The sequence below is a fragment of the Platichthys flesus genome, chromosome 20 (assembly GCF_949316205.1).
Source record: "Platichthys flesus chromosome 20, fPlaFle2.1, whole genome shotgun sequence".
NCBI classification, from domain to species: Eukaryota; Metazoa; Chordata; class Actinopteri; order Pleuronectiformes; family Pleuronectidae; genus Platichthys; species Platichthys flesus.
Window position 1 is genome coordinate 14,481,272 of NC_084964.1, and position 27,796 is coordinate 14,509,067.

The 27,796-nt window shown below is 43.7% G+C and overlaps 1 protein-coding gene across 1 annotated transcript; it reads right to left on the minus strand.

The window, feature by feature from the left end:
* Positions 1 to 1,725: 1,725 nt before the first annotated feature.
* Positions 1,726 to 27,677, minus strand: LOC133975784 (vinculin). Its single transcript, XM_062413764.1, has 21 exons — positions 27,309 to 27,677; positions 16,855 to 16,925; positions 14,700 to 14,850; positions 13,272 to 13,380; positions 12,776 to 12,898; positions 12,504 to 12,664; positions 9,540 to 9,630; positions 9,284 to 9,431; positions 8,618 to 8,771; positions 8,336 to 8,511; positions 7,609 to 7,799; positions 6,931 to 7,130; positions 6,439 to 6,567; positions 6,149 to 6,298; positions 5,345 to 5,453; positions 4,957 to 5,259; positions 4,744 to 4,868; positions 4,440 to 4,625; positions 4,156 to 4,359; positions 3,933 to 4,037; positions 1,726 to 3,835 (listed from the first exon to the last, which is right to left on the minus strand). The coding sequence occupies exons 1-21, from the start codon at positions 27,474 to 27,476 to the stop codon at positions 3,689 to 3,691; spliced, it is 3,201 nt and encodes a 1,066-aa protein (XP_062269748.1). The 5' UTR covers positions 27,477 to 27,677; the 3' UTR covers positions 1,726 to 3,688.
* Positions 27,678 to 27,796: the final 119 nt, after the last annotated feature.

Below are 27,796 nucleotides of genomic sequence, written 5' to 3' on the forward strand. Positions count from 1 at the left end.
CTGTATACAGATGCACACACAGGCAGACAAAATTGTAAGCTATAAAAAACAATACAAAATATAAAAAGAGTCTGAAATCAGCTGTACTGATAGCATATCATGTCATTTCTTCTCCTCCTCTACTTTGCGGTGCTTTCTGAATTGTGCACCTGATAATTTAATCTTTTTTGATTCATCTTTGACTCTAACCGCAGTCTATCACCGCAGCGTGTACGTCAGGGACACACCTGACGTGGAAGCGCAAATTCTGGGCGAGCCGCCGCCTGACTGTTCACACAGGGAGCCATCCAGGAGGATGTTTTAGATGCTGGCTTGCCTGTCCACGGAGCCACGGGTGTGACATCAGCAAATGTCCCTACTATGCTTCCAAATGAGTAGGTTTTTATACTTCTCTTTGTATGCATCATGCTGCTATGAGGAACTGTTGTCAGGTTGTTGTTGATTAGGTTTGTTTTTATCTTTATGCCCGTCAACTTGCCATGGCCGTACTCCGAAACCCAAAGGGACAGGTTCTGTTTGGGACTTGGATTGCTGCATGGTATCTGATGTGATCCCACCTCCAGCCTGTCATTTTGCTGCTGAGAGAGGGAAAGGGGGAGAGGGAGAGGGAGAGGGAGGAGAAACATTGAGAGAAGGCGAATAAGGAGATTGAGACCATTTCATAGTTTAATACAAACATTCTTTAGGGGTCCAAGCTAATTCAATATTGCACATTGCTAAAGAGGGAAGCTGACAGGAAATATACTTGGTCTTATTGGACTGTTAGCACATCAACTTCATCCATCTCTCATGCTAAGCCGTGAGGTGTTGTATCTCCGCTTCCTTTGGCCTATCCCTCCATTTGATGTCCCTTCAGAGTGTCTGGCCGTACCTCAAAACCTTCTGGAGCTGTTTGCTGATATTGGCTCAGAAGCACATTGTGTGAATACTTTGATTTTTTTTTTTTCCAACTTTACTTGAAATGTCTTTATGATGCGAACCTACTTATAAACTGCAACTGGCTACACTGCTGACAATGATGCACCTATTAATGCTTAGACATACTATGCAGAGGCTGTGCATAGAAAAGCACAAATTTGTTGAGAAATGTAAATTTGAAACGAAGTTTGATTAAATGCAACAGTGCTTTTTTCAAATGGATTATGTAAACGTCCCTGTACACATTGATGACGGTTCCAAACATAATATGAAAATACAATACACTGTTACACAAGTACAGTTTTTTTTTTTTAAACCCATTTTCACATTTCGTAATTCACGATTTTCTTTTATGGACAACTTTAGTTAATCACAAGCTGCACAAACCAAACAAGAGCAGCAGAGGAACCCGGCAACCAGCAGGGGGCAGCCTCAGGACATCACATGGAAACAAGCACCAAGCAGACTGGGATTCTTGTAAGGCGTCAGAAGAGAAGGTTGGAAACTACTGGCGGTGCGAACAGCCAAGAGTATTTAACATGGGCGAGGAAGTTAGAGGTTAGAGGATGATGGTGTGACGTTAATGTATTGTTTTACATCGCATGTGCCGCGCTATCGGCATTTTGCACCCGAGGCAACCGCCTATGTCGCCTGTACCAGGAGCCGCCCCTGACATCGAGTACATCCCTCATCTTCCTCAGCAGTTGTTGGACACCACTCCTCCTGGCCGTGGTTCAGGTGAGTGCGACACATTCACTGTCACAAACAGTGGGAGCCGGTCGCAGGAGAAAGATCAGCTCACTGAAATTCGTTTTACGTCCTTTATTGAATCCATTTGTCTCAAAAGTTAAAAATAAGATTTCTTTGTTGATGGAGCGGGCAGAAACATATACGGCAGTGGATTCCTCAACCATGAGCAAAATAGATGTAGCAAAAAAATACAAAATATTGTTGTTAGAACAAGAAGCTTTACTCAATTGATAAGCTTTTCAGGTTAAAATGACAGATTTTTGCTAAATATCAATTTTATAAGAAGCTTTTTCTTGATATAACAACATATCGCAAAACCGTATTTCCCCAAAACAAGGCATCTCAATTAACACCAACTCTTCTAATGAAACCAAGATGAGCTTTAACGATGTGACATTTCCATATGGTGTTCAAATTAAAGAATAGAAAGTCCATGTCGACATGCAGCATGTCTTTACGTATCTTGACAACATAATTCACCTCACACTGTGAATAAAGATGGACGACATGACCCAAAGAGAAGCCAGTATACGTTGATGGCCCCTTAAGAGGCTGCCTGCAGAATAGATCATAAACACCAACTCCTGCGTGTTGCTGGATGGAATATTAATAAAACGATATCTTCAATGTGGCGTCTGTCATTTTAGAAAGCTCTTAATCATACCAATGTTTGTCCAAGTGTTCATATATCTGGTTTGGTTTAAATAAGTAAAACCAGTAGAGACGCCATGATTGACGGCAAAGACCTTGAAACTGCTGCTCCATAGATAGTGTGAGATGCGTCGTCCATCTTTATGTACAGAGTATGCTCCACCCCATGAGGTTACATGTGTTTAATGTATATCATGGTATTTCTAATGTAATGTATCCACTCGGGGCAGAGACTGAACAGGGCTCGAGATGTTCCACAGGTGTTTATAATCTGGTCATAAACATATGTAACTGGTAACCCCTCTAGATGTTGTCTGTGGAAGTGAGGTTACCTGTCCAGGTGTACCCTCCCTGTTGGCCTGGGACACCCTGTGCTTTAATTGTCTCCTCAGCATCCAATTAAACCAGACGTAAACCAGTATTTGCAGCCAATGTAAGCTACAATCTGATATTTGCATGTTGTAACAAGAACAGTTTTGTGCTTCGTGAAATAACATCCACTTCTTCGTGTTGGCGGGCCCGACCTGATGCAAGCGTGAACTAAGCCGGTTCATTTATTACATGTAATCTCAAAAGCAACATGTGAAACAACACATACCTAGAGCGACTCGAATGCGACCGTAAAAAACTGTTTTCTTCTTTAACTGTCGTAGAAGTTACAGTTAATGTAAGAAACCAGCCCTTGTTCTCAGTCGCTGACCTAGGAACGAAAGCTTCAAAGATCGTGGCAGACTGTCTTTGGCAGAACTTTGATGAAAATGATTGCATTACAAAATGTGAAAAAAAGGAACAGTGTTTGTCTTTTCATGTGGTGATAATAAAGAATAGTGTAAACAGACATAATACCGCTGGCTATATTTAGTGTGTGCTGAGCGAAAGGCCGATACTGTACTTGTAACATCTCCTAAAGATAATGTGCTTTTCCCCTATTAAAGGCAAGTGAGTGATAATAACACCATTATCAGTACAAAGATATAAAAATGACTCTTGAGGAACTCTTTAAATTTAACTTAACTGTGGCTTGTGTCTCGGAGACTCACGTTATATGAAATCCAGCCTCTAATCAAAATATATATATTCCTGGGATTTGTCAAAATAAGCTTTTTGTACACGATTTAGAAAGAAAAAAAAATTCCCAGTGAGAATCCAACCCATAATTCCTACTGATAGTCCCATTGTTTACATTCTACTAGAACAGCAACTGTTACAGACAGGACTCGGGACAAATAGAGAAACCCACATTAGAGTGAAGGGCACTGATATCATCGCTCTGATAAAGTATGTATCTGTCCATTCAGGCTCCTCTTGAGTCAGCTGGACCGATCCAGCGTGAGGCAGAGGAACAGGGGGCGGGGGGGGGTCCCTCTCCTTACTGGTACCAGGGGGTCTTCCTGATCCAGTGAAGGGTGAAACCTGCATCTGTCCGGATCTTAATGGAAGCTGCCTCGGCCTCCCTGACAGTCTCCTTCACGGACTGCATCAGGTTCTGAGCGTTGTGGACCAACATCTCAGTGGCCTGGTGGAAAAGGAAACGAGAGATTTAGTGATCAGAATCTCAGAAAGTAACAGGGACCTGCTATATTCTTTACAAAATATTAATAAACACTGTTTACCTGCTCTGACTCCTCTTCGCTGATGTTGGTACGACCCAACATGGTGGCCTTGACTGTGGACAGGATCTTGAGCTGAGTGCTGATGGTGGGGATGCGTTCACACACCTGGAGGCAGGTCAGAAAGTCAGCAGAGGGAAAGGAAATGTGATTCCAAAACAAATAAAGTGTCGAAAAGACACTAACGCCATTGTTTCCACTCTCTGACAGAGTCACGTGAACTGACCTGGAGCAGGTTGGTCCGGATGCGCTTGTCAGTGCACTGCTTGGCCACCTCCTTCGCCATGCGCGTGACCTCATCAGAAGCCTTGGCGATGTCCTTGGCGCACTGGATGAGGGCGCGCTTGTTGCCGCTGCCTCCGCGCACCAGACGTGACATCTCCGCCATGAGCAGGGCCATTCGTTTGGCAGCGCCGATGATGTCATTTCCCTATGAGGTACAACAGCCACTCGGTTAATACGGCGGGCACGAGGGCTTCAAAGTAAAAGAGCATCACTGTGTTGACTCACTTTGCTGGACCATTTGCGGGCTTCGTCGTGGAGCTGCCTGGCAGCCACCATCATGGGCTCGTTAACCATCACGCCAGCCGGCTGCTCGGGGAACTCCTCGTCTTTCTCCTCAGGAGGAGGAGGCCTGGGGGGGGGCACCTCACCCTCTGGAAGGGGAGGCTTGGGGGGTGCTGCTTCGTCATTGAGCTGCGAGGACAGATCAAAGGGATTCTGGTGACTCATTTGGACACTGGCATCAAACACCTCATCTCCTGCCTCTGCCCTGGTTTGATTCTAGCGGTTTCTTCCTCGCCTCCTAACTTACACTAAGTTGATCCAGTTCCGGAGGAGGAGGTGGGAAGTCCGGCTCTTGCGGCTGGAAGGCCTCCCTGACCTTCGCTACAGCACTGAGAATCTTATACCCCGAGTCCATGAAGCCCTTCTGAAGATCTGGGGATCCAAAAGAAACAGGTCACCACTGGTCAGAATGTTCCAAATACAGACAGAATCTAAAAATCTGTGACTAGCATCTGTTTACTTGGATCGTGGATGTTCCCGGCCACCGCCTTCGCGTCCATCACCATCGGAGAAATGGTCTGGCTCAGTTCGTCGGACGCAGCCTTCACCATCTCCCTGAATTTAGGATCTTCAGAGTTCTCCACCTCTCGCTTCGCCACCAGGAGGATGCGGTTGGCTCTGCGGGCGATGCTGGTGGCGCCGGCGACCAGCATCTGAGGTTGGTGGTTGGCCATGGCCGCGCGGCACTTGTCCAGGTCCTTCTTGATGGCGTCCTCTGAGGCGTCCAGGAGAGATTTGGTGTCGATGGCCTCGTCCACCAAACCTGAACAATCCACAACGTGTCAATATCTTGGGACATAGAGATCATCTGGGATCAGGGGATTTAAAAGCGTCCTTTAATGCCTCACCTGTCATCTTTTCCACATTGTCGATCCACTGGTTCTTCATGGTTTCAAAATGTTCATACGCGGCTTGGTTGCCAGGGTTTCTCAGCAGGATGCGAGCGGCTGACACCACCTAGAAAACAATCCCCCCCCCACCCCCTGTTAATCGTTGGTGCAAAGACAAGTGTTCAAGACTCAAGAAGATAAAGATAAAGTAGCTTTATTGTAAATTTCTTCACATGTTCGATAGGACGTTTCCCACTCTCCCACGGTGAAACATATAAAGTGCACAGGCACAACAGATAAGACAAGACATTTCCTCATACTAAGTAAACATAGAGATTTTTCGTACAGCAGCATAAGTTTGTCTTAAGTGTAAACGTAGTGATAATAGTGCAAAAAGTACAAGAGACAGTTTGTTGCAGAGTCCTGAGTGATTTTTGGGGGGGGGGGGGACTGTCAGACTGTAGGATATGTCTGGGGGGAGTGAGGGGAAAATGTAGCTTCCTGACAGCTTGGTTTATGAAGCTATTTCTGAGTCTGGTGGTGCGGCAACAGAGGCTCCTACACCTTCTGCCAGAGGGCAGGAGGCTGAACAGACTGTGTGTGTGGGGGGGGGGTGGTGGCTGGTGTCGCTCGCAATCCAGGTAGCCGGGTGGTGTAAGTGTCTTGCAAGGAAGGGAGTGGGGCACCAATGATCTTACCAGCTGTGTTGACTATGCGTTGCAGTTTTTTCCAGAAGCAGGAAACACTTACATCTCTGTGAGGGGGGGAGGGGGGGCAGACAAATGGAAACAGATACGGCCTAAACACTAAACTGTGACATACTTGTGGTGTTAAGTCTCTCGTTGATTTGACAGCGGCCTGGATTCCCTCCACCGTGCTCTTGTTGGCCGTGCCGACCGCGGCCGCCTTCTCTGCGGTGGTGCCGAGCTTATTGGCGTGGTTCTCAAAGTTGGCGGCGCGCTCGTCAAAGACCTACACATGATCGAATTGAACAATTATCCAACAGGGCAGTTAGAAATAACACAACACCCTGCCAATAAATATAACCACCGCTGACGGAGGCTGAGTGCGGGGAAGTGACAGCGAGGAGCGGGAGGGACGGTGCCACTGACCTCATCTCGGTTGGGGGACTCCAGCGGAGCCGTAGCCGCCACCGCCAGTAGCTTGATGGGGGTGGTGGTGTCACTGAAGATGTCCGACACCTCCTGAGTCATCGTCTCCTGCATCTGTCCTTTCAGGTCCTATCGGATGTTACAAGTAATCAGAACACGCTACCAGAACATTTTTTATTTGGGGTTGAATACTTTAAGGTTATGTTTCAGTGTGAATATAACACCTTGTACTCCATTACATTTACATCTGTTGGTGCATCACTTGCAGATGTTGAGTTTTTATTCAGCTTGGACGATAGAAACTCTCATTTTATCACTAATCTGAGAATTTTGCCAAATTTACTACTACTTATATTTTTGGGTGCTGTATGTCTTCCACCACTGGTAACCAGCAGAGGGGGCTGTTTGTCTGTTTCATGCATGAATCCTGACTTAGCGTGTCCCAGTGAAGCTACAGGTCTGAAAGGGAAGGAAACTGGTTCTGTGTCTTACTTTCAAAGCCTCCTGGAGCTGCTGAGCCACAGCTCTGGCCTGTGGTGATTCCCCTTCACCGCGGGCGGCCAGGTCGGCGAGCTGCGCCATGAGCTGCTCCACCTGCTCACATTTACCCAGCAGCTCCTGCCTGTACGGCCCCGGCAGAGCGTTGGCCAGCCTGCGGCCCTCTGCCACCAGGCCCCGGATCGCTGCCTGGCCTGGAGACACAAGCAAACAAATACATGAAAAAACCTGTGGGACTACAGTGTCAGGTCATCTGCTGCTTATGGAACAAAAACCTAAATATATCTCTTTGCTTTAATTTCAAGGCAGTTTTGCTAAATGCATAGTTGCAACGAATAACCAGCAATTATAATAATGATGGTTTGTGTTTGTGTTCTGTATTATTTCATGTTGTAGACTCTGTTATATTGTGGGAACCAGTTCCTCTGAGAACAGCCTCTAACCCTAACCCTATTAAAGATGATGTCCAGGTTCTCAGCAGACAAACCAAAACCAAAGAATAAAACATCACCTTTGGGACGAGTGTTGTGGAACGATGGGCACAGTAGAAAGCGTCATGTATAAGTGTCTGGACTGCAATGTGGCCACCGGAGCAGTGGAAAGAATATTAAGGAGTGCAGGACAACGCTAGTGAGAGGTGAGGAGGTTGGTGACGCTGGGAGCCGGACTCACCCACGCCGCTATCATCCACGTTGGGATTGTCAATCCAGCGCTGGGCCTGCTCGATCTTCCCCTCCAAATGAACAGCTGCCTTCGCCGGCCTGCTGTTGGCCACGGCTTTGTTGGTCTTGGATTGCAGGTTCTGCAGAGCCGTTGCAATCTGTTTAGCCAAAGTTCTGGCTTCAATAGTGTCACCTCTGCCCCTATAAGGAAATGAAAAAGAGGCAAAAACGTCTGAGGTGCTGTTTAATCAGAAAGATATCACTGACATGAGGTCTGTGAACAAGCAGCATATTAGTTGACTGAGTGCCTGTTTAGTCCAAATTCAGAGAAGTTTGTCTAATGTTGGGAAACAGAGGTGAACACCAACAACATGAATCAATTGTAGAATTAAATCTGTATTCGCACTGGAAGAAAACTTATGTGAGCATGTTGTGACAGGATCTTTCAATTTCAGTGATAATTAGAAGAGAAGAGTCGTGGAAACCTGGAAACTAAATACATCATACATGAAAACTAACACCACCACTGCTTCCTGGCAGCAGTGGGATTGAGCTGCACTTAGATGATGGAAGTGAACTGAAGTGATCCAAGTATTGAATTCAAACATTTGAATCAGTGGAATAATGTGTGAAAGTTCAAGTTTTAGCGAAAGCGGCGATGATGAAACTCGGGCCTGAACTCGGACAAACAAACTCAGCATGAATCAGTTTCATATTTCCGAGAGCCAGCAACTCACTGTCTTCTGAGCTCCGACAGCTTGGCCGTCATGGCAGCGATCTCTCCAATAGAGCGCAGAATGTCCTCTCTTTCTTTAGGATCCTCGCACATGTCTGCAATCCGTTTGGCCTCCATGAGCAGAGCCTTGATGTTCTCCTCTCCCTCTGGAGCACCGTTAGGGTCCGCGAGCCAATTCTGAGCAGGAAATAAAAACACTCAAAACTCCCAACCCGAAAAACGTTTGGTGTGAATCCATGTTTTTGTAAGACGGACTCTTTTCACACGAGGGTTAATGACTCACTTGTGCAGCGTCGATCCTCTTGGCGATCGCCTGCTTGGAGTTAGTCATGGCTTCCAGTTTGCGAGCGGCGTTCTCCACCTTGCCAGTTAGCACGTCGAGCCCTTGGGAAACCTGCTGGGCCTTCTGCATGGCGGCTGGGGTTGCCCCCTGACCTCTGGGGTGGAAAAAGAACACATGGATACCACAGAAGCCCACACGTGCACACGTCATGTTCCCTGATCTACACACTCGATTGCTCCAAATCTCAAGCCTTACGCTCCCCTTGTTTAAAAACAGTGTTTCCTATCTTAAAGCCTCTAATTCTAGGCAAGGCTCATATGCAGCGCTCAATTTTCAGAGGAGTAACACAACCAGGGGTTAAAACAGATTATAGATTAATACCAGACAGCTGCTTTTAATCTAATTAACTCAGGGTCCCTGGTGACAATCAAATTTCACAGCAGAGGGATATCACTTCCACTCTTACACACTTAAATCCCAGATAATACACTCACATGGATATAAAACATAAGCTAGCAAAGAGAAGGAGCATTTATCAAAACAAATATGATAATTTAATTACACTGGAAACAAAGATCGGGAGGCTGTGCGATGAAAACGACATGAGATATGAAGAATTGTGACACAGACACACAAAGCGAAGATTTGTTTGAATGTTTTTATTACCTGGCTCTCATCTCAGACACCTGGTCGGTCATCTGGCCCAGGGTCTTGGCCGTGCCCAGGATATCTCGCCGCTCCTTCCCAGCACACAGTTCGCCGACCTTCCCGGCCTCGTCGAGGATCTGTCGAATGGCGTGCTCGCCTTGGTCCCCTAGACGCACAACGGGCAAGGTCAGACACGCCCATAACGTCACTAAATACAATTAGGACATGATCCGCAACAGAGGGCACAGTTCAGGGAAGAGGACGTGTTTATTACCAGGTTGAGCGTTTGGATCCCTCAGCCAATTCTTAGCCTGAGACATCTTTGAGTCGATGAGCCCCAGAGCCCTCCTTATGGCCTCAGTGTCCTTTAGGGGGAAAAGACAGAATAAATTAATATCTTAAAGGGAATCGATGAAACCTTGGGTCGTTATAAATCATGGCTGTATTATTCCACAGGCATTTTTGTTTTAAGGGTTCATTTTAGGCTAATATTCCTGCTTAGATGTATTATACTCTTATTTATAAACCAAGTCATGACTCCGAGGAACTGAGATATATTTGCTCACTCACTGCGAGTGAGTTACATTCAGGAAGAGCCTCAGGTTCTCCCCATTGCCATAATCAAACCCAGTGCACAGCTAAGTCCACGTGCAGGATCACTAACATCTGTAAAGCACATACGAGTAGTGCACGCTGTTCCCATCATCAGTGCTGAGCATGTCACGCTATGAAAGCCAAGCGAGTCTCCATTGTATCTCGATCACAGCGGATGGAAATACAACAATCTGTCCAACAGCGTCTGACTTTGCCAAACAAAGCGGAGCCCTGTCGGACACGGAGCAAAGCAGGAGCGGATGAATGAGTGGGTAAAGTGAGTGTTTCATGATGCAGCTTGAATCTTCATCACAGAGTTCAGCCGGAGTTTCATAGGAAATCAAGAACACACTGCCTGTTTAAAAGGATTCACCACCAAACATGTCAGCACCCCCGCAGTGTTCGCCTCGTCAAAGTAAAGGAGAACAACAAAGCGCATTTGTTTGCCCAACTGGGAGTGTGCCGAGCAGAACAAGGGAGTGAGGCAAACAGGAAGTCGAAAGGTGTGAGGTTTCGCCACCGGAGCTGCGTGGGTGCGTTAGTTTACTGTTCAGACTTGTGCTGCTGCTGGTGGGTCACTAACCAAAGTGAAAGAGGCAGTGATAGGACATGAAAGACGCATATATTAAGGATCTTTGCATTCATGTTAAACTCAAACACACATCAAATACAGCTTATCAACAACACACACACATTTGCACTGTTAAATAAATCAGAATTGGTGTGTTTCGTGTGATTAGTTCGAGTGCATATTTTATGTTTTTAAGGAAGCAAGATTTTTGAACAAACTCCGTCGGATTAAAACAAAAATTAGCCATTCGTACAACAAACTCCATATCAGATATTCTGTGTGTGCTCCTCCTATGGCTGTTAGATACAAGAAGTGATGAGAAGAAACCTGATTATCCCGGTGGAAAGACGAGAACAATCAATACTACATGAGTCAGCTCGATCAATAACCAGAGATGCTGAGGACATGCATATACTGTCATAGGAGGAGGACACACAGATGTTGATACTACGTCATATTATGAAGCAAAACAAATCCAAAAACTGAAAAACCAACTATATAGATCAAAATTCAGGCAATTCAACAACACTTTCAATATACACCATTCCAAGACCTGTATAACAATATTCACATTGTTTTATTTACCCTATCCATACACAGTTTAAACTCACTACAGTTCTGCGGCTAAAAAAAAAGAATCACACAATGGCACCACAAAGCACAAGACAGCACACACTGTCAGACATGCTGCTGCACAAACAGGGCGCGAGAGAAGTAAGGCTTACCTTCTACAGGGAGTGAAGGGAGAAATAAACGGTAAACAGAAAAGGAAGAACGACATAAATACAAATGTTTAACTGGACATACCAACTGGGACCCACAAAGAAAAGTGTAGACAAAGAAAAAGGAGGCACAAGATAGAGCCATTTAGACGACAAGCAGGAATGTGTCTCCCTGTTCTTTCATTTATCTGAGGCTTTTGGCACTGTTGATAATTCTTCTGGAATCTATTGGATTTTATTAAAAATTGTGGACATTCTCTCGGTGGTAGAACACAAGCTGGTGTTGCCGAAGGCTGCTTTATGGGTACTAACAAAGGTGTGCAGCAGGGTTCTATTCTAGGACCACTTGTATTCAAATTTTAAACGAGTGAATTTGGTCAAATAATAAGTTTAAAACTAAATACACCACACATAGTACAACCACTCCACTGAGGTGAATATTACTACAAATTGAAAATGTATCTTCTTATAAATACTTTGGTTTGTGGCTCAATGATGAGCAGTGCTTCAAAAACATTTATAAACAGAACTTTATTTTATTGAAATAAGGCAGAAGCTAGTACATCATGTTTATTTACCAAGTATTTCTTAGTTAACTCCCTAGGGATACCTAGCATTAAGTACCCAAAACTATTTGATCTTCAAAAATCATCACGTTAATACTGACATTTGGTTATCGGCTCTTGAAAACTATACTCCACTCCATAGGAAAAATCTTCGGAAGCTTGTAATATCCCTTTTGATTGACATAAGTGTGAATTCATCTGTTTTCTTTGCATTGCTGTTGAAATATACAGTAACTTCAATGTGCTTTTAATGTTTTAAATGCACTGTGACCAGCACGTCCTTGTAAAAGACAACTTGCCCTTAATGGCCATCTCCGTTTAAATAAAGGTTTTAAGAATTTCAAGAGTGTTGGAACAGGAAAGAAGCAGAACGTGCAGAGCAGAAAAACAGAAGCCAAAAGATTAAACAGCTACATAGACACAGACAAATCTAATAAAATATATAATAAAGCATTTTTTTTAATAACACCTGTCACCCTTGAAATTAAGTCCCCTGATGAAACAGGAAGTAAAAATTAAAGATTAAAGATCTCTCCGGTCTGCAGCCTCTAACCACAGGCATTCTGGGAGTGTGGGAGGGCACAGTAGGTATAAAAAAAAAATTGATATTGTGATCCACAAAGAATGCAATAATCTGTTTAAACACTCTCAGCAGCTTAAAGGGTAAAACAGTAAAGGAAAACATTTATGTGTTAACGTGTGCGAACGTAACTTTAATGGCAAAAGACAAGCTAAAGTTTTAAAGCACTTAACAATTGAAAACGTATTAACCCTTGTGTGTGTACCTTGTTGGCCCAGGCGTCCTCGTCCCAGGATGTGAGCTGCAGAACTCTGATGATCTCGTTTATCTCGCCACTCATCTTCTCAAAGGTGAAGTTACGGTTCTTCAGGGCCTCCTCCACACCCTGGCTGCCGGACGTCTTGGTTGTCACAAATATTTTGATTCCTGAAATGTAAAACAGAACACACAATTCACAATCCGACCTAATGATTCTATCCGAATAATACAAATATGTAGGTTGGTGTCTGTGCTTTACGTGAGGTCCTGTGTGTTTACCTGAGATGAGGATCGGCAGCAGCTCTTTGACTGTGTTCATGGAGTTGACCAGCATCACACGGTGCTCCTGGTGGGTCAGCTCCTGCTGGCGTTCATCTATCATCTTTGCCATCTTCGTCATTCCTGGACACAGGCGACAAAACAAGAGGTGGAAATGAAAGAAAATTAGCTAATTTAAACAAATTATTCACCCGTAGTGTCATTTTGTAGTCCGAACAGTACTTGTATATTGTTTTAAAGGTAGGGACAATACTTCAAACGGATCTATTATATTACTTTGAATTTCATTAATGTATCAATGGTTTTTTTACTTGTTAACATGAGAGGACTTTTACTTATTGTATTTTCTGTACTGTATTGTGTATGAGTACTTCTGCATTGTATTACTCAATGCTCAATCAAAATACTGTTAACGTGAAATAAACATCATTCTTTGTGATAATGTCAAGTGAAGACTTAATTGAGTTAAACCTGCCCTTGTGTCATGATAACTCACCTGGTCCGAGGTTCTTTGTGTATGTGACCAGGTCGCCCATTGACTCCACCACCTCTGCCACTGTCAGGTACTCAAGGATGCCTTTGCACACACGGATTATTTTGCGGACCTGTCAAAATGGTTGGATAAACATTCAAAACAATGATGTCTTTGCAAAGAAAAATGATTATGCAAACACCCGTCCCCAACACGCACCCAGATTCCCTCCAATTAACCTCTGACAATGCGGCCGGCTGACATTCCGGCCCCTTTTTTGTCCTGCGTCACACCAGATTAATGTGGACTGCTGGAGTCACCGCTCCACAATTCAGAGCGATCCCAGAGCAGCATTTGAAAACCCGATGGCACCGCTGACGGATGACTCCTGCTGAGTCCTGCTGACTGCTGCACGGAGAACAGAGACACCCGCCTGATGGCTGCCCCCCAGAGAGCTGATCTGCAACTCTCCTTTATTCCTCTCCATCCCTAAGAGGACAAGAACGTGTGGGTCTGACAGATGATACCACTGCCTGGTGTAAGATATAGTGATTGTGGAAGAAATATGTATAATTCCACAGGCACGTCTGTTATATGTATCTACAGCTCTGACGTCTTTATAAGCATTACAGTGCCCAAGAGGAAAGCAGGAACAGATTCTGTCCTTATACCAGTAGAGCCTGTGGCGGCAGCAGACCTCTGCCATGCTCAAATGTCCATTAAAAAGATATTAAAGCCCTTTCAGCTCAGCTACTACTCAGTGACAATCAATGCAACAACCCTGAAAACAGTTACAAGCTTCTGTGTATGCTCTTCTCATTTCTCAGCTTCTGTTGCCAACTGGCTTTAAGTCGGTCTGGCCTATCCCCATTACCTTCTATCGTAAAAACAGATATACATAATCTTTTACAGCCGATCAATACTTAAACATTGATCTGATGGGAAAATATAAACTGGCATTACTTTTTGACAAAGTAGTAAGCACATAACTATTCCAATTTGTTAAATACAGAGATATGATGACGCTACGTCTGGGGCAGGAAATGTGACAGTTGTCAAAAATACACTGTGTTCATTTATAACTATAACCGGTAAAGAACATACATCGTTTAAGTGATCTGAAACATCACCTTTGAATATCTGACCGGTCCAAGTGAAAGTGGATACCACCACCCTTCACCATTTTGCTCTAATGCTTTATTAATGCACTGGGAGGACTCCCGAGCACAAGAGGAAGAGAAATTAAATTCTTCCACCATCATGTATCTCAATGAACCAGCACTGAATTCACACACGTTTCTGAAGTTAGAGGCAGGACCACATCCTGCAAAATGTGTAAAACCTCAGAATGGAAGAGGTGCGAGTCCTCAACTCCTCGATCAGAAATCTGTCGGTTAACGATTGTCCAAATAAAGAAGGAATTAATGACTGTGTGAGTGAATGACTGAATACCTCAGCTTCATCAAAAGTCAGGAGCAGGTCAGAGGTCCCGGAGAGGATGCCCCGGGAGCCATCGATGAGGTAATCACGAGCAGGAACGGAGTAGGGGTCCGCTTTCAGCATGGAGGCAGCCTGCACCAGTTTAGTGCACGCATTCTCAACTCTGTGGAGAGCAGAAGATTTATTTAAGGAACAGTAAAAGAAAAAAAATCCTCAAAACAAGTCATGCTGTTGATATGAAGCCTCTGAGAAGCCAGATGGACACTACACATGGAAACAGCTGATTGAGTGAAGCAATAACAGAAGCTTGAGGATACAGATATAGTAACTAGTGTTTAAAAATGACTTTGTTTCATTTCCTCTTCATTAATGCTTTTTGAGTCAGATTGAGTCATAATCCCAGATGAGAATACAATCATACTTCCTCTTAGATTTGGAAACAACAAGGGGGGGGGTTTTCCTCTCCACACGTGTCAAAGCCTAAAACAACTTTATCCATTTGTTTATATAGATAATTAAGGATCCAAATAAATTCACCTGAAATAACACAATTCAAGACATGCCAGCGTAAAAGAATAACTCTTTTAACAACTCTTTTAATAACTAAATATTATATATATATATATATATATATATATATATATATAAAATTGTGCTTTTAGTCCAATTTGCTTTTAGTCCAATTTGGAGGATTTTTAAACAGGATTTATTTTATAACAAATGTATGTTTTGCCTTATCCCTTTTGTCCTGAAAAGAAACTCAAAGGAACAGTTCAATTATTTGAGCATTGAAGGTTCATTCTTAATCTTAGAAATAGTCACTTAAGGTCAACAACGAATATTTTTCCCTGAAACGTTGTCCCATAAAATGCAACTGAAAGAAATCTTCCCAGTAGGACTCTAACTCGAGGATTGAACATCTCATTTGAAGTGAATGATTTGGTCCGCCTGGGTAAAAATAAAAATAACCCATACTAAGAATGGTCATGTGTTGTATAAGCACGAGCATGTCCATCTCATGACTCTAACTGGCACCGGCCCAGTTCAACTCCTGCTCCCACAGAAATGTAAATGATTGACTCCTAGGCGCGAACACCAGAGCAACAGCCACTGCAGGTTCAGGCCTTCGATCCAGCCTCACACATGCCACCTGCATAGCATCATAGCAGACATATTGCACAAAGGAAATGGCAACAAGCCAAGGACAAACACATGTTCTGATTCCCACAGTGAGCTAACTTCTTACTTTTGTCTTTAGGCCAAATGTTGCCACAGGAACAAGGGGGATGTTTATCACTGTTTCCACATTTTAGGTGTTGGCCTTGGTTTCTGTTCTTCAGGAGGAGCAAGTCTCCTGAAGATCGAAGCTGACTTGAGTGTGTGTGTGTGTGTGTGTGTGTGTTTGTGTTTTTGCAGAGCCAGCCAGTGTCCTTCAGCGTGCACAAGTGAGAAACTGCCATGCATTAACCGGACCCCGACAGACACTATATTTAGTGGAGGAGACGCATTCCAGCACTTGTGCTGATGGATGACGACAGGGTGACGATGTGACTTTGAGGCGCCAAATGTGTTGAGCCTGATGACCTGCGCCTGCCAATGCATTTTATCCCTGACCTTGGGGGGGGGGGGGGGCTCCCGGGACCCGCCCTGCCCTCCCTCCACCGTATTATCTCATGCAGTTATGATCGGTGAAGGACTGAAACGGACAGACGGCAGCTGGGCACAAGCTAATGATTTATGATGATGCAGATTCAGCAAGGGAGACAAAAACATTGATTAAATGGGTGCACGTCTCCTTTTCTACATTAATATATAGACTTTAATATTACAACGGGAACGAAAAGCAGCAGCAGCCAGAGGCTCTTATCTATGGGGACATGTACAGTATGGGTCTGTGGCCCTTCTCCTTCAAGAGTAAGCAGCTCCTCCCTGGGCAAAAATGTATCTGTGCTACACCAGGGCGAGACTCTGTGGCACTTAACATGCCATGTCTGACCTTTGCTTGGTCACAACCGGCCATTACTGCAACAGATAAAGAGAGAAAGAGAGCCAAAGGGAGGCTAGAGTGGGTTCCCCAGTCGAGAGAGAATCACTTCATCCAAACACATTCACAGATCTTTGTCATTAAATGAATTAGAGGTGTGCAAAGCGATCCGTGTGTGCTTACTTGATAAAAGCTGGTGGCATGTCCCGTTTCATGACCTGGTCCTCTGTGGTTTGTACAGTGTCCCTCCCCACCTGGAAAAAACAGAAACTTCCATCAGTGAACTTGATTTCATGAAACAAGACAATAGAGCCCGACCGATTTATTGGCTGGACGATAAAAACCTTAAAAAAAATGAGCGGTATACAGATAATGGATGGATGGAAGTGGTATATATTTATCCTAATCTAATTTATTTGTCATAAGGGTTTGGTAACATTTTATTGCCAATCTTATATATGTAAAAGCCAACTTCAACATTTTGGGCACAAGTGAACTATTATGATCTGTTTTCTCAGGCAGGAGCTCACTCTGACTCGTCCAGTAACTTTCACACTGACTTAGCCCCCTTGTGTCAGTCTTTCCCTTTGTCTCATCTAATTCAGTGTCACATGAGGCCGGGGACGAGAGGTCTGTGAGGACAGCCTGCACAGGTCACTAGTCCTTTACAGTTCCAACACAGAGGCAGTGCAATCACATTCCCTTTCATTCAACAGTTCAGCCTGACTGCATGTGTGAGGAATGCAGGAGGAAAGTAGATCAGGTAAAACCAGGTGACCATAGACGACAAATCTTAAAACAACCATCATACAGCACCTGCAAGTGTTACTGGGAAGTGTTAACGGATATGAATCAATGGTTGTTTTTGGCTCTTTTGTTTGGACAGTGAGATCATGTGCCACAAACAAAGGTTAAACCTGCAACAGACACTTGTTGTGTGCTATTTTCAGTCAGCAGGATTTTGGTTATTTTTATATCGTTAATTGTATTGTTGACCGAATAACTGGAAGAAGAAAAACTTTTAAGAAAGTCTATTAAACACAGATTAGAGCATTGTCGGGAGAACAGAAGAAAGATGCTGAGATAAATAAATAACACAGGAAATACAAATGTATGGTTGTTTACAACTCAGCAGCTAGTGCTCTGTAATGCTGTCAGTTCATATGCAGCACCTACAGAAAACAGCACTCATGTTTCACACTCAATCTTGTGATTCTAATTCAACCACAGGATCGTTTTGACAACACACCATCTTCTGAAGCTCAACTTCTTCTTTCTTTTGGTAACAGTATAAGCGTGGGAATGGAGTATTACAGAAACAGATGGTTTGGGTGGAGGTATTTTACCATTACCAAACATGGTAATTAGACAGCGTTAAATTAAATTAAAAGGAGGAAGTGCTTGTTTTAGTTTGAAGATCCTTCCTTCCAAACCAGTTAGCTACTGTATCATATTTATGACACAGATAAATATGCACAGATGCACGTCCTCAGAAGTGTTTAAAGTTTAGATCCAGTGCAACTTGAGCACATATTTTAATACAGCAACAGATTTTGGATTGTTGTCCCAGTTTACCAAGGTGACAGTTTTAATCGTGCAGTGTTCCAGGAGGATGTCCCGTTACTCATCCAGGGAACCGATATTTCAACGAGACAGCTGATGGTGGTGGTGTGTAGGGGGGGGTGCTCGGGCCTTAGCAGAGTTATATTGTGTAAAGCAGCTGAACGCCTCCACTCCTTCGTGTTCCAAAATGACTCACCTCCCCCACCATGACCTCAGCTCTGGAGGGAGACACAACTCACCCACCACCAGCTTGTCTCGGGTGAGGGATCGCACACGTTCATACTGGGACACGTTGACTGGGTTAAACGAGCTGCATCAGTGGCCAACGGAGAGAAGTTCAAACTTTTACATGAATTGTTTTTATAACAAATATAAACTACAGGAGCAATTACCTCACTCACTGTAACATGGTGTGCATTATTCTCCTCATATTCAAATCTGCTGAATTGCACAATCTTGTACATGCTAAGTGCTATAAGATAAACAAGATGGTTACGACTGCTGAAGCAATTAATTGATCAATCAATCACTAGAAGTCAGTTGTATCATTTGAAATTCCTAAATCTACGGAAATATAATAAACAGACAAGTTTTGGACTGCGGGTCGGACAAAACCAGTAAGTTAGAGACGATTAGAGACATCCTGAGAAACTGGTTCGATCTGAAACTCCTAAAAAAAATGATTTAGCTTATTAAGGATGTGGTCTTGATGCTGTGGCTCGGACAGCTTGTCAACATGTCAGACTACAGACAGTGAGCAGAGCCATTCCAGATGGCGGACGTGGAGGTTGAAAGGGAGCAGCGAAGACGTGCATCTCTTCACTCTCTTTTCACTGGACCAGAAGGACACTGACTCACTGGGGGGGTGGGGGGTTATAAATTAGGGCCAAAGGTTGTTCCAAACTAAAACTGACCCGTAATGGCAGCGTGCATATGCCACCCTGACATTCCAACAGTAAGTGGCTCTGAACAAAAGCCAACAACAACCAAAGCCGTTTGGTCCCGTTCAACTATAGAGAGGAGCCAGGCTGCAGAGCATGATATAAAGAGCAGTAAAGTGAGGAGGGAGGATGTGATAAAAACTATGTTATAGGCTAACTTAGCAATAAATAACCTCCTCAAACAGAGCAATACCCCTTTCTGATCTAAGGCAAGCCGTCCTTTGCAAAGGGAAAGATTTTGTTATGATGTGAACTTGGCAGTTAAAAAATCAACTCTGCCAAATAACACACCCCGCTTGTAATTCACTAGACATTTTGAGGATCAAATGATGTGACCCACATTATATTTTGTTAGCTTGCAATTTAATAAATTGGCTAAAAACAACAGGAAATGCAAATCATGCCAGAAAAAATAACAATACATCCCCACAGGAGTCAACTACAGTCAGACAGCAGTGTATAGCAGGTAGTTTAATCAAAACGACCATGGGACACAAGTTAAAACAAGTCCACAAGTGCCTTTGCTAGTTTCAGAACAGCTCAGTTGTCACTTTCCTGACAGCAAGTTGTTTGAATAGAATATGAACTTGCTCCCATCGGAGCTCTCAAAGAGAAAAAAGAAGATAGCACAACACCAATAATTAATTAAGGGACAATACGTCTGGTGCAGTGACCTCTTTTTGCCCTTTCTTATATAAGCAAAGGTGGATCTGGACACTTGCATTCTGGCTTTGGAGAACATCTTCTCCAAGGTGCTGAGCTGCAGTTTGACTGGAAGAACTCGCTACACCTGCTTGTGTATTCTCAACAAATTATAACAACACAACACAAAGATTTATATGAGATCGAGTCAAGTCCAGACATGACCTTAGCTCATGAAAAGACAGACCAGATGACAGATTGACAATGAAGAGGCCGAAAGCCGCGCCTGAGCTGCATTTAACAAGCGCTGAGTCAAATTCTACCCAAAGCATCACACAGGAGTTTCTAACACCAAGCAGACTTCAGTTTCATGGTGCTGTCTGTATTCAACAGGTCATCGCCTTCTTCCCTTTCCTGCTCCCCGTGGAGCCTCATCCTGCTGTCTGTGAAGCTCAAAATCAGTCAGCAGCCAAGAAGCGATCCAAACAATTCACTGCAAAAATAGATCAGTGACCCGAGTTTATCAGAGTTGTTGTCAAGCAGTTTGTGGTGCTTGGCTGTCTTCCCCATTTTTTAGGCTCTGTCGGGATTATTTTAACTACAGCCTTATCTGAGTAGTTCAAATGTCAATATTTTCTTCCCAGAGACCTGGATTACATCTTCAAATTCAACCAACTATTCAAACTTTAAAGATATTCAATGTACAAGAGCATGAAACTGAAAGCTCAGGATTGGATAACCTGGAACCAGCTAAAGCATTTGCTTGATGAATGACTAAGTAGGTCGATACATTATTTAAAACTACATTATTGTCAAAGAAATTATTTAAAATATATATGTTTACAAAGACAGAAAACAGCTGTGCAGGAGGAAGTAATGAAATGACGCCATTCAGTTTCAGCCTATTTCTAACCAGAGCAGAGACCCATACAAACCACAACACAAATATCTCTTTCCCTGAATAGACTCTGACAAACCACTCCTAGGGAATATATTTGCTCACTTCCACCTTTTTTATTAGATCATTGATTCAGTGTCATTTTCTTCCAAGCTGTCACATACCACGCTACAGACCGACAGACTCAAGTCATTTACCATTTTGATCGGGGGGAGGGGGGGGAAGAGACTGACGATCCTTTTCACCTTCCAAGAGAGCTGTGCGGAAACCATGTGCTGTGAAGTAGCTTGATAAAGTGGCTGCTCCTTTGGAACAGACTCGGCTTTGTTGACAACGGCCCATCGCTCTGCCCAGAGAAGAAAGGCCGCTCTGAAAGCCTCAAGGCTGCCAAGACACAGTCTGCCTTTCACATGTTGGGCAGTTTCACACAATGCAGTGTTAATTGTAGTGACCACAAAGATTTACGACGGCAAAATTCTGGCAAGCGCCTTTGCCGCTTCCCTTAGCAATGTTTTACAGATAAACTGTACTATTCCGGACACGGGTGGACTTCCTGTGCAACTCGGATACCGATTCGTACTCAAGGTGACTTTGAAATGCAATCAGATGAGACATGGTCACAAACTGATGGTGCAGCACTCCATTAACCACACATGATCAATAATCTTGGATCCTGCATTCTGAGATACCGAATGGCTTTTGACAAATAATGACTCGGAGGGGCGACAAATAAGTTGCTCTATAGGTCAAAACCTTTATGGTGCATCTGTCAAGTGTTGTCAAGTATAGGTCATTAGCTTGGTTCAGGAAGTAGCTACACATGGGGGTGTCCAAGGCGATGAAAGTCACAAATCAAATGGCTTGCTTTGCCACGGCCAAGTAGGCCCCTGCAGCCAGAGAGAATACATCACCGCCATCCATCTCATGTTACCGGAGCTTAGCAGCTCATACAGTGTTACTAGGGAGCAGCACCCATCGGTGTGAATCCTCCTCTTAAAAAGTAGAGTGAGTCAATAAGACTTGTCAAAGATGAGCTGTCATTTTCCGCCAGAGCAAGGATCGCTAAAAGAACAGAGATAGCAGGAGATTACTTTTACTGCATCTACAGAGGGTTGGCGGGAACATACTCAGTGTTCCAAAGCAGGGATTCAATGGACCATAAAACTACTGTGAGTTAGAAATGTCTGAGACCACGTTCCAATAAAAATCTCAGCAGTGAGTATTATGAGGTGTTATTTTGGGTGGTAATGAATACTGGTGAATACTTATTACCCCGTACTCCCACTTTCCAGGGAGTGGAACACATCGTGGTTATTTCTATATAACTGTTTGCCAAATTTTGGGATAACTCATGCACATGAATAGCCATTAGTCTTTCGTATCATAAAATTAGTCATTCATACGCTCAAATTACCAATTCTTGCTCAGGACATAAGTTGTGCATCCAAATTAACTAACCTTTATTCATACTCAAAGAAGCACTGGGGGATGCCCTCATTTACAATGATGCCGTGTGACATAATGCATAAATGCTGCAGCTGCATGCTATTGAGTCTATTGAGAGCATGTTCCTTTTCATTCAAGCCCTCGATAAAGGGTAAGACTTTTTGCCAGCTTCATGAAATGTAACTGCTTGACAACAAATCACAGGAATCGCCTGTAAACTTGTCGCCCATGTGAGGCAGCACGGGGCGCCATAGGGCTTAATGGGAGGCATTCATTTTAACTATACAGATTTTTCCTTCTCATTGATTTGAACTTGACTTTTTATTCTCAGGCAAAAGGTGACAGCCCTGGTGTGTTGACTTCTTTGTCATGGTCTGCAGCCATTAACTCTCAGTACCTCACTGCAGAGGGAGAAGGGGTTTCCCTTCGCTGAATCCCACACTCCTGTTCCTGAGAGAAGCCGACAGCTGCCGGATCTTCCTGACTTGGCTTCCTGCATTTCCTAATAATATCTAAATTCCTCCGCAACCTCCTGGTCAGATAAAGTCTTCAGATGCAGTATGAATCCTAACCACAAGAACAATTGGAAACACTGCACATGCACCCATTGTTCTTTTGTCTGTTACCAAGATGCCAGAATAAATTGTGGGCAGTTTTAAAAGATTTCCTTTGACAAATCGCAGGAAGTTGGGGTTCCAGGGAAGAGGAAGTGTGTCCTTTTGTACACTTTGGTTAATGAATATTTGTTTCCCATCTGTAAAGGATTAGTTTGAGGGTTGACCCAGCCCCTATAACCACAGTCTATCATATAACAACTTCTTCATGTTGTTGGATGTTCAGCATCTACCGTTGAGCCCAACTTTTAGTCACTGCATATTTTGCATAATGTCTTATTTAGCTATTTCAGCTTTGCAGAAGTTAACTTTTTTTAACCAAACAGTCAATGTACATCCATTTAAAGACCTGCATACAGAAGCCTCTCTTAAAGTCTGATCTGTGCAAACAGCAGGACTAAATCGTACAGCTTTATCTGTTCCAGGACTCTAAATCACCAGCATTCTTTTCTTTATCCAACCTCTATAAAAAATAAGCTATAAAAAAAGTACTCCAACATGCCTGGCATTAAAAGGAGCCGTTTAGTCAGCTCAAAAGAATGACTGCAGAGTCTGACACAAAGCATGTTGTTCTTCCATTTACGGCAGCAGGGAAAAATTTGAGCTATGAATCACTTAACAAGCAACATCAACATTTGCATATTTGATAAGCTGTGATATGAACAGCAAACATAATGTAATTCCAAATGTAATGGAAAGACTTAATAAATGATTTTGCTCAACATTCTCACTTGAAAGTTAAACCTGAGACTAATGAGACAAAACTAGAATGATTCCTCAGACGCCAGTTGGTTGACGCTACAGAGAGAACAGTAGTTCTTCACTTACAGCAGTTTTTGAGTTAATGTCATTGTTGCATGAGTTTCGCTTATTAAACAAGAAGTGAAGACACAGTTTCTCAAACTATTAAAAAAAAACTGTTTAGCCATAAAAGCCACATCCTGCGGGTGTAAAAGCAACTTAAAGCTGCATGATGTGTGAAGACATGCTTTTCTCTGGGAAGGCTTGTTGACGCATAATAATAAAACTCCATATTTCAGTAAAGTTGCTAATTCAAAAGGATCAGCTCAACACCTCCCCCAAACCCCCTCACGACAGATGCATTCCGGCACGCTGGGAACTCTGCACATTCCTCACATTCATCTTTAATTGAGGCCTTAAAACACAAAGTCAAAGATGCTGAGCACATGTGAAGGGTCTCGGTTGCACTATGAACATTGACTTGCTGTTTTGTGGTGATACTTCTCTTATGGGTTACAGGTTAACCCTAACCCCACTGGGTCAGCATGGCAAGAGCCACACTTTCATATTCATGCATGTGGAATAATAGATTAGGCCTTTTCACCTTAATAGTTTAAAAGTTTTCACATGTATCACTGTGCAGCAGATCTCTTCAGAGATTGCACAACCAAGAACATCCAACAAGCTCATCGTCCTTTCTTCTCCGCCTGGCATCAGGAAGCAGACTGACACAAACCATCTGACCGGAAAGGTAAACTAATTTGTAACCCACTTTCAGATTTCACATGCAGATTTTCAGGTCATCCTATATGAACCGTGATTAACTATGTTTAGACCTCAGGCTCAAGAGATTTTGAAATTGAATCATGAAGGAGGAAGTTTGTGCAACATGTGGTTTTGGACTATGAGGGAGATAGCTTTTTTTATGAGAGGACCACGCCCTGAGAACGTCTGGGGAAATGCAATTATAGAGCCTCATCCCTTTCCCTCACAAGGATGATCCTTTCCTCGACAGTAATTTACTCTCCGGTTAGAGGTTGACTTGCAAACGACTTACACTTCAGACGGCTACAAATCCAACTAATGCAAACATGCATGTGCAGCAATAGCAGTAGCAAAAAAAAAACTGCTTCCTCACAATATTCACTTGTCTTCAGGAACAAAGAAGTGAAAGATATGAGTCATGCAGCAAATTGTCTCATTTAAGCTCTGCAAAGTATGACTCATGGAATCGCTGGAACCAGAAGAAATTATACGCGATCCTCAACTTCAATGAACTCACAACACTGTCCATGTTGTAACGTTGCTACAGTAACTGGAAATAATCACAGGCCTATATCCATTCATCCAGGCCACTGTTGGAAACATCTGATCACAATTCAGACTGTCCAGGGATCCTGGATCAGTTCACCAATCCAAGCTAGCTGGGGTTACGTAGGACGTTTTCATGTGCCAGGACATGTCGACAAGCACTGTGATTTTCTACAATGTAATGTTTCTACATCTCTAAAGCATTACATCAACTAATTGCAACTTGGGGGGGGGGGGGGGGGGGGGGCACAGAATCTTAACACATGCTGACAGACACACTGTTTTCTATTGTTGTATCTAATGTGTTTACACATCTGGCAAACATTAGCATTCTTTCTGCGTGATGATTGCACTTGGTTAATAGACAAATAGTCGCTCTACTTTTAGCTCATGTTTGATCTGGGCTCTCTGATTAGCTGTTATATATTCTACTCTCAGGTTGCACACAGTTGGTTTATTTTTTGGAGTGTGCCCATTGGACATGTGCAATGCAAAAATATAAGCTAAAATTGGCCAAAATTATCCGAGTGGGCATTGAGGAATAACAAAAGAAAAGAATGAAGTAACCTGGAATGAGATGGTGGTTCTGTACCAATCCTACTACATAAATTGTGGGCCCAGGGCGAGCGATCACTCTAAAGGAAGGATCCCTTTGTTGACAGGAGAAGCCAGAGCAATTTCCCAAATTTATCACCCAACAACTGCGATAGGCTGTGAGCACGAGCAGGCTGACCGAGACAACACCACCCAGGAACCAACAAGTGGCTTAAAATAGCTTCTATCGCTGCCTTTCCTGAAGTCTCAATATCTGACAGGCCCCTCATGTCTGCTTGTTTCCTCGGTAGGAAACTGGCCACGTATTGGTTTATCTTTAGAGCAAACATGTTAGGGAAATGGCATTAGCATCTCCTTCGCTGGTGCAATGATGGTTACAAAGTGGCTCTGAGGAGCACCATGGTGGTTAGGTAATTTTCATGCTATAAATACCTGAAAGTGCAGCTGCATTTGGTCAAGGGGAGCGTGTGAGTTAATGACTTACAATGAGAGTTGGCAAATGCATGATTGATATTCCCAAAGACATTTGAATTGCTCTGTGTGGTTATAAAAACATCATATTCACCAAGTAGATGTGATGATGTTGGAGCACTTGTCATTTAGTGCATCAAGAGTAAAGAGTTGAGTGGCTTATACTTTGGATTCAGTTAACTTGTAAAAAGTTCTGCTCCTGGTTCCAGTATCTGGGCTAAAGGTTGAAAAAAACTGATTGGTAATTGGTTTATGTTCATTTTAACCCATTTCCTGTGTTTCTCCGACACGTGTAGCCAATCAGATTCCTTTATTTGACCATTTTGATGAGTTAGTTATAAAATATAGCATGTAATGTAATTAAGAGAGACATAATTTGTGGTCAGGACATTAGGCCTGGGCAATAAAACAACATCAATAATCATCGCAATATAATTTTTATCAGTTGAAATGTAAGAAAAGGCCCAATATATATCGATGTAATGCTGATGCATCGTGAGAGCATGGTGGGGAGGTTCATCGCATCATTGATCCGTCTCAGTTTTATCACGTTTTGCTGTTTAAGTGTTTCTCTTTCTCTGCACACAAAGAAGTTTTTGTTTTTATATTGTTGTTTGTAAAGTGCACCAACCACACCAAGGCAATTTCCTGTATGTGAAAATATACAAGGCAATAAAAAGAATTCTGATTCTGATTCTGATTCTGAAGAGCATCTTCAATAAGAAGAGGATCACAGAGGACATTAAGTCTAAACACATGGAGTAAAAGACAGTTTCGAGTAAATTTTTAACTAGTCACCATTTACTTACTTTAACTGTATTGAATTTGGATTTAACACTGTTCACCCCTGAGTGGATAATTCAGGTCCCACTCACATCAGCACAGCACTGACAGATGGTTAATAATACAAATGGCTTCACTTTGTTTAACTAGTCCCATGTCAAAGTGTGAGTTTCCCAATCATCTCCAGGTCCTGCCCCACCTTCCCAGTGGTTTAGAGAACTGAGGTAGACATTAAAGTTCATCCACAGACGTGTTCAAAGACGATGTAGTGTGGGAGTGGACAGGATTATAACGAGAGGAGCACTGATCCTGGACCTGGCTCCCAGACACACACACACACACACACACACACACACACACACACACACACACACACACACACACACACACACACACACACAGGCAGCGGTGCCTACGTCGAGACATGGCAGCCGGGCTTCGGGGAGGAGGAGGCAGGGCATAGTTTCAAGGGGAAAAGGGCGTAGCTGCCCTTTTGCCCCGAGTGTAACTACTTCAGGAAACTTTGCTAGCACGCCTCCACCTCCCCTGATATTAAATACACACAGCTAGCTGGAGTTGTGTAGTTTATTTGTTATGTTTGAGAGCGACAGGTAGCCCCGGAACTAACGCCGAGTTCAGGCACTCCTCGCCCGGTTGGCAAAGTTTACTCACCCGGACCAGGTTGCTCACAGCCGCCTGCACGGCCGCCACCGGCGCCGTCAGGTCCGGGATAGCTTTCCCGTCCACTTCCCCTTCTTCGTGCATGATCACCAGGTGGGAGATCTGCTGGGCCACCGGCTCCAGGATACTTTCTATCGTCTTCGTGTGGAACACCGGCATGTTGGCAACTTTCAGGGGCGCGATCCGACAGAGAAAAGGATTAAATGTCCCGACACTTCAGGCGGTTCTCTCCCAAAACTCCCGCTAGAGACGCTTTAAAAAAGCAAACACAATATCCCGGTGGCTTCTTCTTTCCCTCCAGGACAGTTGGACCATCCGGTGCGAGGACTACAACTACTCCCGTCAAACCATCCGCGTGAAAGGACTCCCAGGCCGGGCAGGGCGGGCGAGGAGCGTCGGTGTCCCCCGTGGCCAATCAGCGAGCAGGGGGCGGGCTCCCCTTGCAAGCGATTGGTCCGTGGGGCTGTAGCTCCGCCGGC

What these genes read in the sequence shown, in the direction of transcription:
- LOC133975784 (XM_062413764.1), bottom strand. Translation starts at nt 27,476, where the DNA reads ATGCCGGTGTTCCACACGAAGACGATAGAAAGTATCCTGGAGCCGGTG. An exon ending in CACAAAGAACCTCGGACCAG is followed by an intron (nt 12,899 to 13,271) that starts GTGAGTTATCAT and finishes GCCTGTGTCCAG; the next exon opens with GAATGACGAAGATGGCAAAG. An exon ending in CGGGAACATCCACGATCCAA is followed by an intron (nt 4,869 to 4,956) that starts GTAAACAGATGC and finishes TTGGATCCCCAG; the next exon opens with ATCTTCAGAAGGGCTTCATG.